The 18264-nt window shown below is 39.7% G+C and overlaps 1 protein-coding gene across 2 annotated transcripts in view; it reads right to left on the bottom strand.

The window, feature by feature from the left end:
* Nucleotides 1-18264, bottom strand: part of CACNB2 (calcium voltage-gated channel auxiliary subunit beta 2) — a 1003604-nt gene that overhangs the window by 934164 nt on the left and 51176 nt on the right. For both annotated transcript variants that reach the window (XM_086941951.1, XM_086941954.1), the window contains exon 2: nt 16050-16142. In XM_086941951.1, the coding sequence (XP_086798077.1) occupies nt 16050-16142 (93 nt within the window). The remainder of the gene's footprint in view (nt 1-16049; nt 16143-18264) is intronic.

The raw sequence follows: 18264 nt of genomic DNA, 5'->3' as shown, positions 1-18264 counted from the left end.
TTAATCATCTCACATTTGCATTATTTAATTCATTATTGATGGTAATTGGAGTTTGGCTAACAACATTTTCCTTTCTGTAATGATTCTTAACTCTAAATAATCTTTATGATTTTGACTTTGAACTTGTCCTGTGAAAGTTTCTTTTATTTGCACAAGGACCACTGTCTTATGAGACTCACATTGCTCCAGTCCTATGCCTCAACACTTTTGATGTATTAATTAAAAGCACTGGCAGAATTTTGGTGAAGAATGTGAACAATTGTATCAATTAATTTGCATGAATAATTACTTATATAATTAGCTAAGATGTTTGATCCTAAGCAGCATCATTGGCATGCAGGTATACTCACTGACCCCAGATGGACCCAGTGTGGTTGTATACCAGCAGATGTCTTTCACATGGTATGGCAATGCCCCAGCATTGCCGCATATTAAGATAGGATATCTTGAACTCGCACACAAGTTCTGGATCGAACAGTGAAACTATCAGACAAGCTAGCCTTGTAGGGCCTTCTGTAGGATCTTGGTGGTTGTAGGGGGAACAGAACGATGGTGGGCATTGTGTCGATGGTCACCAAATGGAACATTGAACGCAACTGGAAATCTCCCAGCCCACCCATTTTGGCAGAAAGGTGAATGGCAATGGACTGATGCGCCAAGCCAGAAAAACCTATTAATGTGGTGTGATGTGATGCTGTCTCAAAAAAATTCATAAGATTTGGGGTAAATGGTGAGAGTATTATGGATTGATAAGCAAACTATGGTATGTGGTACAAAGAGACGATCGGGATTTCAAACTGTGGTGGAAGGTGGGACGTATAATGAATGCTATGTTGTTTTTGGTGCACAATGGTGCTTTGAATAACAAATCTTTAAAAGGTGTTCATAAAAAAAATTGCCAGAATTTGGAGAATGCTGGAATCATTCGGATTAATTCCAGTATACCCGTTTATGTTATTGGGAGTTAAATTACATCGGTAATAATAGGGCTTTGCATGATGAGCTGTCGTGCTTGGAGTATGTTGTTTCACTACATTTGAGTTGGAGTGAAATCTTTTGTTTTGCTCGGGCTGAACAGCGTTGTGTGTGTATAGAGTTTTGTTTTGCACAAGCAAAGAAAACTGTATTCCACTGCAAAATGATGTGTGAATTGCTAAAGCTGTTTAAATTGTGTTATTGATAAAGAAGTATTAGGATTTTAATTGTAATCTATCTGCAAATGTTTTTGTATTTATGTATAAGGGTTACATATTCATGGTAATCTAAGATCTTGAGATAATATTATAATGTTCTCTGCTTTAACAAGACTTGTAGCACTATGCCAGGTGATAGGCTAAAGTGTTATGAACCCTTAATTGTCTAGTTACATATAACATTTAATCCTGAGTGGTAGTGATTATTCTGTGCATGCGGATAGATATTCGGACTCAAGGGTAGGTTGCCGGTGGTCCAGAGCCTGTCTAGCCGTGATTGGAAGCACTCTTGGTACTATTCACTTTTGTAGTGAGGTTGACTATCCATCCTGCATACTGGAAGGCAGACAAAGCTTTTATTTGTTTTAGTTATTGTAGAACTTTTTTTTTAAATCATGTGATGGTACATTAGACGTGATTGAATTTGAGGTGTGCCATGTTTAAGATGAAGCCACAGCCCATTTTTTGCGCAGTTCAAAGCTTTGAGCGAATGGGATGACAGACCAAATGAGAAAACGCATTAGAAAATGTTTAAAAAGGACAAATTAGTAAAGCTGTAGGGACACAAGGGCTGCCCTATTATAAACCACCTACAACCAGACCAAGTAGGTTAATAGGGAACAATCATTAATTCCAAACCCTCAAAAAATGGCATCAGCTCCATACTTCTTGCACTGCTCTATATCCAATGCAAAGACAAATTGCAAAGGAAAGAACACAGTCTTTGCAGTTATGAAAGCGAATTTTCTACTTTACCAGAAAGTTCTCTGTGGTCAAAAAGTGCTCACAAGGTGAAAGATAAAGTGAAGTTTACAGTGAGTATGAAAACATTACAAAGGAAACACATAAGTAGATTTAAAGTGCCAATGTTAATATGGAGTGTAATGCATCACTGGGTGATTGGAGCCCAACATTTCTCCAAATATGTTAACAGAGTTTCAACCTCAGGTAGTTAGTGGCTCATCATCAGGACATGAAGAAATTACGATTAGCAGATGAGCAATGAACTACTGAAAATAACAAGAGTAAAATGTGGTTAAATGATTTTATACCAAAAGGCACACAAAAACATTTTTTAACCACATGGTTAAAACACAGTCGACAGATAGGGCAATTAGAGCAATTTTGGTATAAAAGAGGTAAAGATGAGAAACATAGTGAGATGGAAAAGAATGAGAGTGACTTTGAGGGAGAGGATGAGTTTATGGACAGAATGGTCAGTGAAGTAAGTCCAATGCCATAAAATGAGGGTCATGTGCAAGTGCAGTTGAAAGAGATTGGAGTAGGGGAGATGAGAGCGAGGACAGCTGAAAGGATAGTGCATTTTCACAAAGTGTGATGAAAGTGGTGGGGATGAATTCCTTTTAAATTATTGCGGTTTTAGAAACAATGGCAGAAACAGGAATTTACAGTGACAACATTTAAACGTAATAATGATGAATTGGCCTTTTTGGCTAAGCGTGTTCATAATGCTTTTGAGAAGCTTGAGAATTTGGGAAATATTCAGTATGAAATTGAAAGTAAATGACAAAAACATGATCTTAAAACCTTCCTAGAAAATCTTAGAGAGTTATTGGTTAAGATCAAAGAAAGGGAAGATATGACAAGATATGAAGAAGAATGGAAGAAAGTTCCTGACTAGCCTGAAGCATTAAAAAACAGTAAAATGAAGGAAAATGTGAGTGAGAGTGATACTGAATGTGAACTGCTCATTGAAAAAGAGTTTCAGTTGAAAGAAATGTGGGGAGGAGCATAAGTGCATGTGCCTTGGTTAATGAGTGATCTTTTCATATTTACAAATAATGTCTCAAAAAGCGGCAGAAGGAGGTGTAAAGAACTGTAACTATTTTAAAGTGCTTTGGACAGATTTAGACACTCAGGGCCCCATTTATAAGAGGCCTGAGCCACGAGAGCATCACTTTTAATGACTGTCTGGTGGTACAGGCCTCTCAATCATATCTACGAGGTCACGGAAAGCCACCCTGCATGGCTTTTCATGGCTTGGTAGATATTAAGAGTAAAGCAACACAGCTCCCATCACTGCATTGCCTCACATTGCGTCGGGTTGGCATGCCATGGGCGTTGCACTGGGTGTTCACACTTAACGCCCATGGTATTTGACAAATTCCCAGACTTACAACATAGCATAAATCTGGGAATGAGTCAAACCCCAGCGCCTCCCCAGGGTGGTGTAACAGTTGTTTTTGTGCAGGTAGGTGTGCCTTCCTGCACAAAACAACTTGATTTCAACGCAAGCACCCTTGCACCACAGAGCCTGCATTGGCGTTAGGCAGGAATTTGTGCATCACACAGTGTAAGAGGACAGAAATGGACCGAATCTCATAAATATGGCACATTACTGCCCTTTTATTTTGATGCAGGGCAGCTCAGTGCAGCAAAGTGACGTGCAGCGCTGCCAGCATCAAATTGTTGTTAATAAGGCCCTTTGTTTTCAATTGTTTTGCCTCAAGATGTGTAGGCTAACTGTAATCCCATAGTTCAATGGCTGGAAGAAGAACCACAGAAGGAATCTTCTCTTATTAAGCCTTCACAATTTGCAATACAGAAATAAAACTGTTATTGAGGATTTAAATACAAAGGTTCCCTAGAAACAAGTCAACAGGTCAAAAAATTCATGTGAGTCCATCAAAGTCCAGATGAGTCAGTACATTCAAGTTATGAGAGATTGATGCACATTTATAGACAGAACAGTGGAATTGATGACCCCGTAAAAGCTGCCATTTGGGATTTGTCTCTGCATTTGTTTTGGGATTAATTCCAGATATTTTGCTCATATTCAGGAAAGCTTGATGGACTAGCAAGAAAAACTGTTGGACGATCGTTAAGATGCTAAAAATAAATCGACTAAGGAGAAAGTGATGGTGGTTCAAAATACATTTTTCCAAACATATGATCAAGGTGTTGTTGTGTTGTTATGTAAGGTGTAGATGTGCAAGAAAAAGTTGGGAAATTTGTGCAAGGTGGAAATAGTGGTCCTTGAGGTAGAACATTTGTTAACAATTCAATTCTTAACAAATTTTGTGTTGTTAACAAGGCACAAAAGAAAAATAATCCGTGCCACATGTGTGGGAAAAGGAATACTGAAAACAGGAATGTGGATTTAATCCAATTAGATTTCAAAATGCATTGCAAATGGCTTCCCAAATCCAGGAGAAAAGGAATAAGGTGGAACAGAACATGCAAAATCAAAGACAATTCAATGGGAGTATGCCTTCAGCCTCAGTTTTGCAACAGACTATACAAAACAACATGCAGGGATTTCAGCCGAATTTCACATTTTAGAAAAAACATTCAATTATCAATTATAATTTTTCACAGTTTGTAGTTAAGCTTGGAATTTCTACAGGACCACGTCAAGTACAATGAGGGTTTCTCAAAGGGAAGGAGGATTGCATTCAGGTCTAAAGGTAGGCCAGAAGGGCCCTTTTGTGGAAGGAGAAGTAAAAGGCCATCCAGGTTAATTTTTAATTGATAAACACTTTCGCTGGTGGAGGCTCCCAACCTACCCCCTCAGAAAACAAGATCCAAGTTGTAGGTATTCAAATAAACAGGTAAATAATAAGTTGTCAGCTAAGATCATGGTGAAAATTGGTTCAACTATAAATAATCATGAATTTATAATCAATGAGACAAGTCCAGTCAATTTGTTTTGTGAAGATCTCTTGTGGAATTGGAACTGGGTGAAGTACTGCACACCAGCAAGGCATACTGTGAATGAAGAGGTTTGGGACATTTCAGGAAAGAAACAGGGTCAATCAAAAGTGCAGAGCTAAAGACAGATCATTGTAAAACTACATTCAGTGTAGCCTTTTACCCCAGAATACAGGCAGACTCGTGAAACAGAGTGGGGGATTTCACCTGTCAATGACAAAATGACTGAGCAGGACATTTTAAAAGAGGTGCTAGGGAGACATGTAATTCTCAAATCATGGGAATAAAGAATCTGAGCAGTAAATGGTGCGTAGTACAAAACAGGCACAAAGTTATTGATATAGTGATCCTATGTTGTCCAATGGTACCAATTCCTGCAGTGATTTTGTTTCAGATTCCCACAGAAACTGAGTGTTTTACTATTATAGATTTGCGTCAATTTTTTTTCTCAGTTCCTCTTCATGAGAATAGTCAACATCTTTTTTGCCTTCCGATTCAAAAATAGAGTTCTTGTTCAGTATAGAATCTAATTAGGATATACAGAGAGCCTTTCAAATGATTCCTGAATACTCAAGATAGATTTGGAAAGTACAAATTTGCCTTGTGATTTAGTGCTGCTACAGTACATTGTTGACCTGATAATAGCTGCCGGAACGAAACAAGGATACATTTGTGATACATTTGCTCTATTTAATCATTTGTGTGAAATTGAGCTTGTTGTAAAAAATAAGTAATTTGTTTGGGACACTAAATTGAAAAGAGATGAAAATGGTGTTTGATTGCATATTTCTATCATTTTGAGAATGAACCTACCAGTTACTCAGAGAGAAATTAGAATGTTTTGGGAAATGGCTGGCAACTGTTGTCAGTGGATTCCAAACGTTTTGTTGATTGCAAAACCTCTGGAGAGGTTGACTCCAAATGATGTGAGGGACCCAGGGACAATGAATCTATGTGAGCCTGTTGAGAGCCCAGACACTGTTGTGTTTTGATTTAGATACCCGTACATAGGTTTTCCGAATCATGCCCTTTTATAGACACAATTCACATTGCCCTTATTTAGGCATAGAATCCCAGTCCTTATTTAGGCATCAACCATGCTATCCAAATACTGGCATGGTCACCTACATCCGTCCATCACAAGTCACAACAAGTTCTTAGAAACCAGACCCTTAAGCCATGGGACATTCCCTGCTTGGATTATTGATTTCTCCAAGAACTCATTTATTAAGCATGAACAACTATTCCTTAGGGGTTCATTCATGACGTTCCTCTGCTCAACTTCACATCAATTCTAGCATTCCTAAGCACCTTCCAGGAAAAATATTCTTTCACTTACCCTGGCAAACCACGGCTCGGCTACACAGCTCGATATGGCTTGCCACAGCAAGTTCGGAAGGAATTCGAGTCCCCGCCTGACGCACTGACCAGACGCTGTCATCCTGCTCTAAGAGAATCCAGCTTCCAGTGTTCCTGACTCCCTTCGCAGGGTGTTAGGGATTGAGACCTGGAAAGAGATTCCAACCTCTCTCATTCTAAGGCATGGAGCAGACTAGAACCTAGAGGGACTTCTAGCAAATACAAACTATAGCTAAACTATACTATAGAAAACAGCACCTACTTCTTACCGCATACTAAACTTAGGTTAGGGACACTGAGGCAGAACTATTTAGAAGCACCAGATGAGTATTCACATATTTAGCCCTGTGTTATTTATGTATGTTTATATGAATATATGCCATAGCTAAAAGACCATGCTATGGCAGTATTATTAATTCTTACTGCTCACACTGTACTTATTATATTTTGCATACTGTCTTGCGATCGTAACAGCTCATATCTCTTGCACGAGAAATAAGACTGTTCAATAAATCCTTTTATTGAAACACCCATCTATCTATTTTTGTGTAACTCTGAAGAAACTAAGCATGCACGATTGACTGAGTGAAACTGTTATCTATTTTTTCCACGATTCTGAGAACTGTTCCGATTCTAAAGGGAAACAAAGTTGTCATGTTTATGCGGTTGTCAGAAACAAGTCCCTTCTTGTATTTATTTGAGAAGTTTCCAGTGACCTCTGAGGAAGCTGGCACACAAAGTAATTACGTTTAATATACTCAATAGGAGCATACTGACCGTAGTCCTATACAAAAACTATAGTGTATATTATTCCAATGCGCAGAGTTTATAAGGGAAATAAGAACTATACTACAGCTCTTGCTGTAGGAATGTCTAGTTATGAAAGAGATTTGTATGTATTCTGTTGTGAAAGAAAAAGGTATACATTTTCTGTTTTGACCCAACAGCATGGATGGCTAAGGGGCCAATTGTATATTTTTCTGCAACACTAAATCCAGTAGCTTCTGCTCCGCCTGGTTGCATGAAAAATATTGCAGCTACGTCTTTGGCAGCAATTGTGGTGGGGTACACATTGTGTCTGTTCCACATTTATAAGAGACATGGCTAACTTGTGCCCTAAGTCAGCATCTCACACATATTCTCTTGCATGAGCAGATAATCTTGGCAGCAGAGAATATTTCAATCAGATGTTGACCAGGGCCCGACATTCAAGATGTACCACTCAAGTTGGATGATTTGATTTTTTTTGTGGATAGTCCTTGTCTGATAGACCATCTTGCAGTCTGCAGTCTGAAAAGTGATCCCTATTGTGGAGGCATCATACTTGTGTAATATAACTTTGTTGTGTGGCCAATACATTTAGTGTCACAATCTACACAGATCACCAATATAATTTTGTTACAGTTGGGGTCACAAATGTGTTTTATTGCAACTTGTGGAACTCCCTTTACAAATGGAGAGCACATTCTAGATTTGCTTACTGCATTGCAAATGTCAAAGAAAACTGCTGTTGTAAAATGTGCTGGACACCAAATTTGAGATAACATGGTCTCATTAGACAACAACTTTGCAGATGAAGCAACAGGCTGTGCTCTTGTAATAATACATTAAAGCTAAATGAAAATTCCAAAACAGAGAAGAATTAAAAAAAATCTTTTTTCTCAATGCCATATCAAACAGTTGGAGCATTTGAACAGCTGACATGTTTGCAGAGTGAGGTGTAGGAAGATGAAAGAAACATTTGGGAAAAAAGCAGGATGTTATCAAGACAAAAAAAGAATTGTGGAAGTTAACTGATGGGAGGGTTGGGTTATCAGATGTAATGCTACAGCAAATAGCAACATATGTGCACAGACCTACATGGGTGGACCATGGAATGCTAGCTATCTTTTAAAGTGTTGGTTTAATCCTCATTTTAGGATGATTGCTGATAATCTATGTCAGAGATGTATCATCTGTTCAGCAGGTAAATGTTGGCAAAAAGACAAAAGTGACCATGAGTCAAGTGGGAAAATCTGAAGGTCCTTTCACAATATCAGAAATAAAAGTTGTTGCACAACTGTTTTAGGTATATTTTAGTGATCATCTGTCTTTCAGCCGATGTATCAAGACACATCCAATTAGGCCCGGTGATGCACTTTCTGTAGCCAAGCTGTTATTAAAGGATATGATCCCTAGATTTTGCTTGCCAACTTCATTGAAATCAGAAGAGGAACTCGGTTTAGTAATGAGAGTACTTTACATGACAATAAAGGTTGTGCAGAAATGTCATAATTTCTTTGTAGTTATCATCCAAAAGCATCAGGTGTAGTGGAAAGGGCCAACAGTACTATTGAAGCACAAACTGACAAAGGTGTGTGCCTCAACATCACTGAAATGGCCAGATGCCCTTTCAATGGCTTTACTAAGCATGAGAAGCACACCTTGGGTCCTTTAAGGTTGCGATTCCGCCCGGCCAGTCCAAATCATATCCGTTGGAACTGGGTGTCCCACAGGGCTCATCATTAAGCCCCACTCTGTTCAACCTGTACGTGAGGCCGCTGGCTGCGATCGTCAAGCAGTGGGGCTTGACAATGGTCTCATACGTTGACGACACGCAGCTGGCGGTCACGTTGAGTGGGGACTCTGACATGGAGGCTCCCAGGTTCCGCGATGGACTTCGGGCAGTGGCCAACTGGACGAACACCAACTGTCTCCAGTTAAACGCCAAAAAGACCGAGGTCATGGTGTTTGGCAAGCAGGCGGAGCTATGGGGTGACATGTGGTGGCCTCCTGAACTGGGTGTGACTCCTACTCCATCATCGGAGATAAAAAATCTAGGGGTATGGCTGGACCCGACCCTTAGCTTTGTCTGCCACACTAAGAAGGTAGCAGCTACTTGCTACGGCATTATCCGAGGATTAAGACCTATCCTGAAATTTTTCGACGCGCCCACCAGGCAGCTAGTGGTTCAGGCGTCGGTGTTATCCCGGCTGGATTATGCCAGTTCGCTTCTGGTGGGGATTAATCAGTTGGAAGCCATCCGGCTGCAGCGAGTTCAAAATGCTGCAGCCAGAGTGGTGGTTGGTCTGCTGAGGCAATGTTCTGTATCAAACACGCTGCGCTCTCTCCACTGGATTCCTGTGAACCAGAGGATAACATTCAAAGTACTATGCTTTGCCTTTAAAATCCTCAAGGGCTCACCTCCTCAAATACTTGAGAATCTGTTGGTGCCATATGTACGCTCGCGAACCCTCAGATCCTTGGGCCAAAATCTGGCAGTTGTCCCGCGCGTTAGGCTGAGCAGAGTCGGTGGTCGCTCTTTTGGGGTGATGGCGGCGAAGCTGTGGAACTCTCTTCCCCCTCACACCCGGGCCCTTGAAGACCTCTTGGTGTTCAGACGCGCCATCAAGACTTTTCTATTCGTCTAGCCTGTTTATTTTGCCTCGCTGTTGTTCCATTCTTTGGCCTTTTAACTGAGTTGTGTTTTGTGTACCTTGCAAAGCGCCGGGACGCCCCTTTACTGGGGCAGCTGAGCGCGGTATAAGTGCAGATAACATAACATAACATAATAAAAGCAAAGGATTAGGTCCTCACAGGATTAAGTCCTCACAAAGTGCTGATGGGGTGGACCTTGATTATTCCTGGTATTCCTTTAGCTGCTCTTTTCAATATTACTGATTATTTGTACTGGATTGCTGCAAAGGTTTGGCTGATTTGGCATGCTCTTTTCTCACCACCTGAAGATTGCTACAACTTCAATAAGTGAAAAATCCTTCCATGACCGACAGCCTCAAGACTGGGTCATGGTGAAGAAGCATGTTAAGAAGACTTGCTTGGAGCCTCATTGGAAAACCCCATACCAAGTGACCTTGGTGACAAACACTGCTGTCAAGAGTGGAGGTTTGCCATATTGGATCTATGCATTTAGCATGTAGAGTGAAGACTCCAGATGAAGAATTGGTAATACAGATGATAATTTACGGGGTATTATGTTTGCGACATGGATCCAGAAGAGGGAGAACAAAGAGTTCAAAAATAAAAAATAAAATAATTAAATTAAATTAAAAAAACATAACATCTAGTCTCCAAAAACTGAACTCTGAAATTCCAAGATTAACTCAAGGTAAACCAATAGGAGGTCATGAAAATCAAGAAACAAATGAAGATTAAAATGATGCAAGTGAAGCAAAAGCGAATCAAGATGAAAGCTTGATATAATTAAATTGGTTTGAAGGTGTGAGGAAAGGAAAGGCATTAAAAGAATTGACATTCTAGGAGAATTGAAGCAAAATCAGCAGAAGCAGTGATAGATCTGAATGGCAAATACATTGAAAAACTACAAAACAAAAGATCAACAGGAACAAAAGTGACAAAGAAGAAATATACAGCTCCTGTATCTTAATTAAACTGGGTCCTTCTCCCAGGCTTTTACCAATGAGGTAAGACAATGTAATACAAAAACCATGCAGTGAAACTCTCTTTCATATAGAAAAAAATATCCTCAAGAGGATGCTACGATTATCCCTATACATACTTTTGTAATTAATTCTAGTAGCTCCTCAAGCATTAAATACTTTGAGAGAAGTCTGAAGAGGGAGAATGTAGGACTGCAACAAGAAATGTTAATGGTAGGTAATATGGGCTTTACAACAAGAACCAACTTTCACATCTCACCCACGATAAGGTTGCACCAAGTCTGGCTGGCTTACAGGTATCATCCATGTGAATACACCAATATTTATGATGAAGTGTACAGACATTCAGAAAAGATCAAAAGACTTGGTGCCTGATTTAGAGTGTGACGACTAGACTCGCCTCCTTACTGCTGTGGAATTTTAGTCTCACATACAGAACAAAAACAGTGGAGAGATGTAGTGCCACTGCTTTTCAGACTGATTGCATACATGGGTCAGGACATTAAATGGCTGTAGAATCTCCCAACCTGCTCACTAAAATAATCACCACCATGAAAAGCCTCCTAGTAAGAGAAAGAGGGAGAAGGAAATCCAAAAGCTTTCAGTCTAAGGATTAAACTAAAGTCATTGAAGACTTTTTAGTACCAGTGAAATATCCAAGTCTGGAAAAGAATAAATAAGTGAACACTGGTGAAAAGTTAAAACTGTTCATTACCTTGAGTTGTCTGAGCATGGATGGTCGCCAATTGTTCCCTGAGAGTGAAGGCAGCTAATTTCAAGAAGAAGCACTCCAGGAAGGAAAACTAGAGATTTTATTCAAAAGCAAAGTTCCAATCATCTTGCCACACAGAGTGATCCAAATGAATCTTAAGGTTTCTCATGGAATTTCAGGGTAGGCGGCACATTGACATATGCACTGCAGCTATCATCTCACAGGATGTACTTTTTGAAATAATTCCCTTTCCTTCCTCCTACAAACTACTAAGCTCATTGTTCCAACTATCAGTTTGGGGTGATACGGCAAATGTAAAGAAAAATCCATTCCTTTGTTTCTGTCATCTGATGCAAAATTGCATGCTTTTGCAGCTGAAACACGATTTACTCACTTCAATCTAGCTCTGGGCCCATACCTATGATATTTTGTATATACCATATTCCACCCTCAGAGGTGATGGGCCTCCCGTGGACCCTTCTTCATCATAGTGATGGGAGAAAAATCAGGATGTCCAACTGTGGGCCACCCACTGAGGACCATTAATTGGTAGCCAACTCACAATCTGGTGATCAGGTTAAACTAGATTGTTCTCAAAACCTCAAAGTTTGCAACTGGTAGACCCAACCTCCTAAAGAGGTGTAGTCTGACAAGAATCATGTATATCAAGAGCTCTGCTGTGCCTATAGAGAACAAGAGTAAAAAAAACTGATGTTCTGAAAATATTCAAGGACTGTGGCTGATATAAATTTAAAATCAGCACAGTTTACTGCAAAAAGAACATTAGACAAATAAAACCCAGACAAATTTAGATACTTTGGTTATTGTATTAAAGATCCATAATCAGTACACACAAGTAACATTTTGAGAAGCTAAGCCATAAATATAGTAGCTTGAAATATAAAAACACACATGTAGTCATGTAAATCTATCCCTAAATAAAAGAATCCAGAAAGAGGATGGTTTAGAATTAATCATTACTAGCACCAACAAAAGCAGGAGGTTGGTTCACTAATGTGCTCTCAAGCACGGGTAAAGGGATCAAGTTAAAGTCCAAAAGGGAAATGGTCCATGGGAATGGAGCATAAATCAGGAACGTTCAAGTCTGGTTTATCACCAAACTGCTCCAAATCATCCAACAGGCAAGTTCATCAGCAAGGACAAAAATGCTAGGGACATCAAAGAGAAAGTCAGGCAGGCAGACAGGAAGCAAGAAAAAGTGAAAAGAGGAGGTCACCTAAGCATGAGCTTAAGCTTAGCCTCCTCCTTCTAATAAAATCATCTTTATATATTTCATATTTGTCATTATGACATCAATGGTTGGTCCTCAATGGTCTCATCGTCATGTGATAATTCTTTCGTTCTCCAGGTACTAATTGATACTACAGCATATTTCCCATTGTAGGAAAGTGCCTCTTCTTTAAATGGTTAGCCCTCACTTTTTGGTTGATGCCTGATGATTTTTCAAACTGTAAGTGAATTGGGTCCCTGCTAAGAAGGTTCCCAGTGCCAGATCTCTTTCCCCAAAACTGTACCATGATTGCACAACTTCAGCCACCCCTCAAAGGTCCCTAGTTCCCTAGTATATGGTGGACCTGGTACCTAGGGCATTGGGACTGAAGACGGTCCACTGGTTAGCCCTCACCTTTTGCTTGATGCCTGATGATATTTCAAACTGTAAGCAGATTGCGTCCCTGCTAAGCAGGTTCCCAATGCCAGATCTTTTTGCTCAAGACTGTATGACGATTGGCACAACTTCAGCCCCCCCTCAAAGTCACTAGTTCCTATTAAATGGTAGCCCTGGTACCTAGGGCATTGGGACTGAAGAGGGTCCACGGGGTTGCTGCACAAATTGTGCCACCCTAAAGATCCCTCCCCAAGAATATGCAAGCTGCCATTGCAGGCTTCGTGTCCTGGTGCATAGAAAACTGAAGAGTCAACATTGCACACAGCCCTCTTCGCCATGCACCCATACATTGCATGAAGTAATGGTAAGTCACCCCTACTGCAGGCCATAAATATCTAAGGCAGCGTGCAGTATATCCCATGTGTGGACATATCAGCATGGGCAGATACGACCCTATATTATCAAGTCTATTCGTGGATATTGTAAGTGCACAGGGAAGCCATAGAGAGTACATTGGCTGGATACTTGTCATTACGAGTTTCCTTACTCCATGATGGCTTCACTGTACCCTAACATGTTTGGTACCAAACATCTTGACTTAATAAATCTTCACTGATGCCAGTGCTAGATTTATTAATAACGCACACAGAAGACCCTTCCAACCTACCAAGCACTGGTGTGGTATCTGGCTAGTCATAGCCAGCCTGCCACCACCAGCCATGGTTCTGACCTTGTTGGGTGAGAGCCTGCGCTTTCAGAGGCCCAATAGGGGACTCATTGGACTCTCTGCACAGTGTACTTCTTTTTATATACTATATAGATAGCCAGCTTCCTACACCCATGCATATCATGAGAAACAACTGTCAATTCCATATTCACAGGTTAGTCGACAAAGAGCTTATTTACTTTGTTGCTCTCCATGGATATAGCTTAAAGGTTGAGTTCCCATCATTCGTACACAAAGGGGTGTAGGAAAGTCTCTTGCTGCTTAGAATGTCGCATGAACAAGAACAACAACAACACATAAAGCAGCATTTGAGAAAATGTTTCAAAGTCCATTGCACAAGGCTATGAAATAATGCAGCCTAAAGAGAGAAGACATCTCAAATGTATTTTAAACTTAAAATTTCTTTGCTAGTACAATAAAACTTCCAATCAAGTTGAAGCATAACAAAATACATCATACATATCATATATATGCATTTTATAAAGTTGTCAGTAATTATTACACTGAAATGTTCAACTTCAATTGCGGCCCACTACTAAAACTTCAAAAAGTAGCAACATGCAAACAATTTCTAAAAATCATTCAAATAAAATCGTTTGTATGCATAAATGGTCTTTATAATGTTAGGCACATATACTGAAAGTTTCAGGCATGTAACTCTTTGCATATTTGAATTGCACCAATGTCGAGTTTGTTATGTCACTCTGCAGAGAAATCAATTGAAATCCTAAGTTTCATCATTAGTTTTTCAAGATATCTTTGCTATGAATATAAGGCAATCAGTTCCTGAAAACATCTTCACTATTTGATTAATCCTACTGTTTCTACCCAATCAAACATACTTTTACTGTGCTGGTACATCATCTTTTATCAGTTTCAGTGTCATTTTTCTAGACGTGTGCAAAGGGCACATTCATGTTTTCATTATCAAGATAGGTTTATGTGTCGAGCAAAGCATGATCAGCTTTTATACGGCATCAAGCCTCCCTCTTACGGGGAATTAATCTATCACAAAAATCCACATTAGATCATCACAAATCACAGTTTTGTTGTCTTAGCCTTTTTCTTCTAAACTCTTTCAGAATTTACATTTCACTCTAGATCAACTACTACTGTTAAATCACTTTCCTAATCTCTGCGAGGGGCAAAAAGCCATTTGAATTGCATAAAGGTAAATGTTAGCCTGCTTGCACAATGGAACTGAAAAGAGTCCTAAGGCCTTGTTTGTTAAAACCCTGCATCGAGACCAATGCCCCTGGTAGATGCAAAAGGTTAAAAAATGGCTAGTTAATATTTGGCATTCACATAATAATTTCAAAATCAAATTAAATAATTAGTAAAAGTCAATAATTTTGCCAATGAGCACATGATTGATAAAAAAAGATAATTCAAAATTAAGCTAAAACAGTCGGTGCACAATGTTTGAGTCAGGAAAGTTACAGTGTTATAAATGAGTCAAACTAGGAGAACAAACCTCCCAGCTCTGTATCTGAACAATTCAACTGTCCGTCTTCAATAGCTGACAATACACAACACATCTATATATGGCACATTCTTTCAATCATTAAAATGAACTATTGCAAAAAACATAGGTGTTCATTTCTGCGGTTTAAACTGAAATTAATTGAAATGTACAAAGAATTTCCATTATCAATGTCTATGAATATGAACCATCAGAAATCCTTGCCACATTTACAATAAACCTGAAAAATAATAGACTAAACCAGGTGTAATGTCACTTTGTCATGCTCAACAAACTGATATCATAATGGAGCAATCTAATCTGATTATACAAGGCCTGCGGTGTATTTTGGTACATTTGAGTGGTAGAATACCAACTCAATATTGAGCAATTCTGTTTATTTCTTCTAAGCTTTGGCGCCCAAGAAAGTAAATAAAAACTGTGTATAATCCGATATATTCACAACGATTCTCCATATAAAACACATAGTAAACCACTATCAGCACTAGAAAAATATAAAAAGTAAATGTAATGAACTTTAAACTGACTGTTTGAATTAAAGCAATCAAATAACCACAAAGGAATGTAATAAAATATTTGCAAAAGAATACAGCAATTCTAATTGATCAAAACAAGCATTCAGCTGTTTAACACTTGTCACACATAAACAATACCATGTTTAATAAATATTGCCTTTAAGAACAAACTGCTCCAAAACTATTCAAGTGTTCTAGGGAAAAGCAAAATATTGATACAAAAGAAGGCTTTTGCTGATGAGCTGATTTAAATAACCGACGATTCTGATTTTCAGCGGTGACAGATGTTACTTGTTAAGTTACAGCTAATACAGTCATAAAATATTACACAATATGAATGGCAGACAAAATTGAAAATCCTTACCTGGCGTACAAAACTGTTGGATGTAGTGTCAGAAGATGTGCTCCCATCAGAACCTTTAAATCTATTTTTTCGCCTTGCTCCTTTCCCATATGTCTGTAATAAAGAAAAATATTCACATTTGCACCAGCTGCAAAGGCACATCTAAAATCCTAAAGACAAAAAATAATAATTCACATTTTCACTATCATATTTGAAGGCAAAACTGATACCAACATATTTTCAACAAATATATTTTATGGAAAATCTAGGAGCTTCATAGAAGCACTATATTTTGATATCACACTACCCCATCATAAAGACATTTCAAAATGCAAATGATATGACACATCTTCTTTTCCAGATCATGGATTGGTATACATTTCACATTCAGTAGCAGCTCATCCACTAAGGCAGAGGAGCGTCGCCCCACTGCTTTTTAGCAGTGCAAAGAAGGAAAAATAAAATGATAACTAAATAAATATGTGCACTTAAGTGTGCATGGCTGTTTGGCCAGCCGTGTTTGGCTGGCCAAACAGACATGCGCACTTAGTGCCTCATTCTGATGCTGGTCAAAAACTGAAACCAACTGGCTCCTTGTTGGTGCTTCCGACCACCATTTAGAAAGTCTCCCATTGACTTTAATGGGAGCCTAACTTTACGACTGACAACACAGGCTTCCATTGAAAAAAGGGGTAGTAGCTGAAAACGTGGCACCCTGTGTCGGGTAACCCATAGTACCTGCTACACTGTGCATGGTTTAACAGGGGGTCACTTGTGTACACGCTCGTCCCCCAACTGGAGGCCGTAGGATGAAGGGGGGCCTGCTAGGGGCCCCTAAAGTCAGTTCCGAGAGTCTTTTCGTGTTCGTCAGACTGAGTCGGAAAGGCTGTCAGAAACTGACATTGTAATACGTCAGTCAGAAAAGCCGTCCGTAGAGCTGTACAATTCGGCTTCGACCGACTCAGAGTTTCCAAATACCGGTCTGAACAGATTCAGAATGAGCGAATGGTTTGCTTTCCGACGAGAACATATTAAATGGTTGGTCGGATTTGTTTACGATCGAGTCAGAAACATAGGTTCTGACACGGTTTAGGGGACTCCAACTGCATTTTGGAGCCTTTCCGACTGACATCGTAATCAGCATCTTAGTATGTTCTCCACTGGGCTGGGTGGGGTACATGCACAGGCTTCCACTGACAAATCCTGATGCTGCTGTCATGGTGACAGCTGCATCGTGATTGATTTAGGGAAGCCTGTATGCTTCCTGACTCCGGAAGAGCAGTGGACAAGACATGATGACGGGGGAGAGTTTGCAGCCTTACAAAGATAACTGTTCTCTATTTTTTAACCCCCTACCCTGCCACCTCTGTTCAGTACCAGCCACCACTGTTCACATTCAAATTTGTTTGAAGGCATTACGCATATGGATAAATTCATGAGAACAATCCAGTTTAATGCATTTATGATATAATCTAAAAACCTAAAATACACTGAAATTCTGCTGAGAGGACCTGTAAGAAACTGGGGTATTGGTGACCCTGGTGTGAAGCCTGGCCAAGAAGCAACCACAATCCTTGTCGGGGTGAGGCACAAGAAAATCCTAAATTAACCTGTGCTCAATCCTCTGGTAGCTTGGCACAGAGCGGTCAGGCTTATTTAAGAGGCAATGTGTAAAGTATTTTTTGCAGAAATTCAAAAAGTAATAAAGTGAAAAGCACCACACGAAAAAGGATGCAGCACCAGTCTAAGAAATATTTTTAATAACTAAAGCAAGACCAAAATGACAAACATTCAATTTGTAGAACCGGAGATATGCAATTTTAAAGATGTCAGTGACAATTGTGCCAAAAAAAACAAAGTACTAAGTGTGGATATCTAATCATGCTACACCAGGCAGACCGCGATGGAGTGCAGGCCACTATGGGGACCCAGTAAGGCCTCTAAAAAGAGTATCTTAAATCCTGTCTAGCGGAGTGTTGCGAGGTTCATTGGTTAAGAGATGCAGCAAGGCTGTGATGTGAGGGCCGGCATAGTCATTGAGGATTCCATCGACGGGGCTTGCGATGTGAAGTCTGGAGTTGAGGATGTGTCATGCAGTCAGAGTGATGCGTTAGATCCAAGCAGCTGCAAGGCTGTCATCTGCATCAAGGCTGCCATCAATGAGGGATGCAAGGGCTTGTGCCAAGAATGCATCAAGAAAATGTTAATTTCTATTTTTGAATATGTGTTTTAAGGG

The sequence above is a fragment of the Lissotriton vulgaris genome, chromosome 10 (genome assembly GCF_964263255.1).
Source record: "Lissotriton vulgaris chromosome 10, aLisVul1.2, whole genome shotgun sequence".
Lineage (NCBI taxonomy): Eukaryota > Metazoa > Chordata > Amphibia > Caudata > Salamandridae > Lissotriton > Lissotriton vulgaris.
The sequence above is the reverse complement of the archived record's forward strand: the minus strand, read 5'-3'. Positions and strand labels throughout refer to the sequence as shown.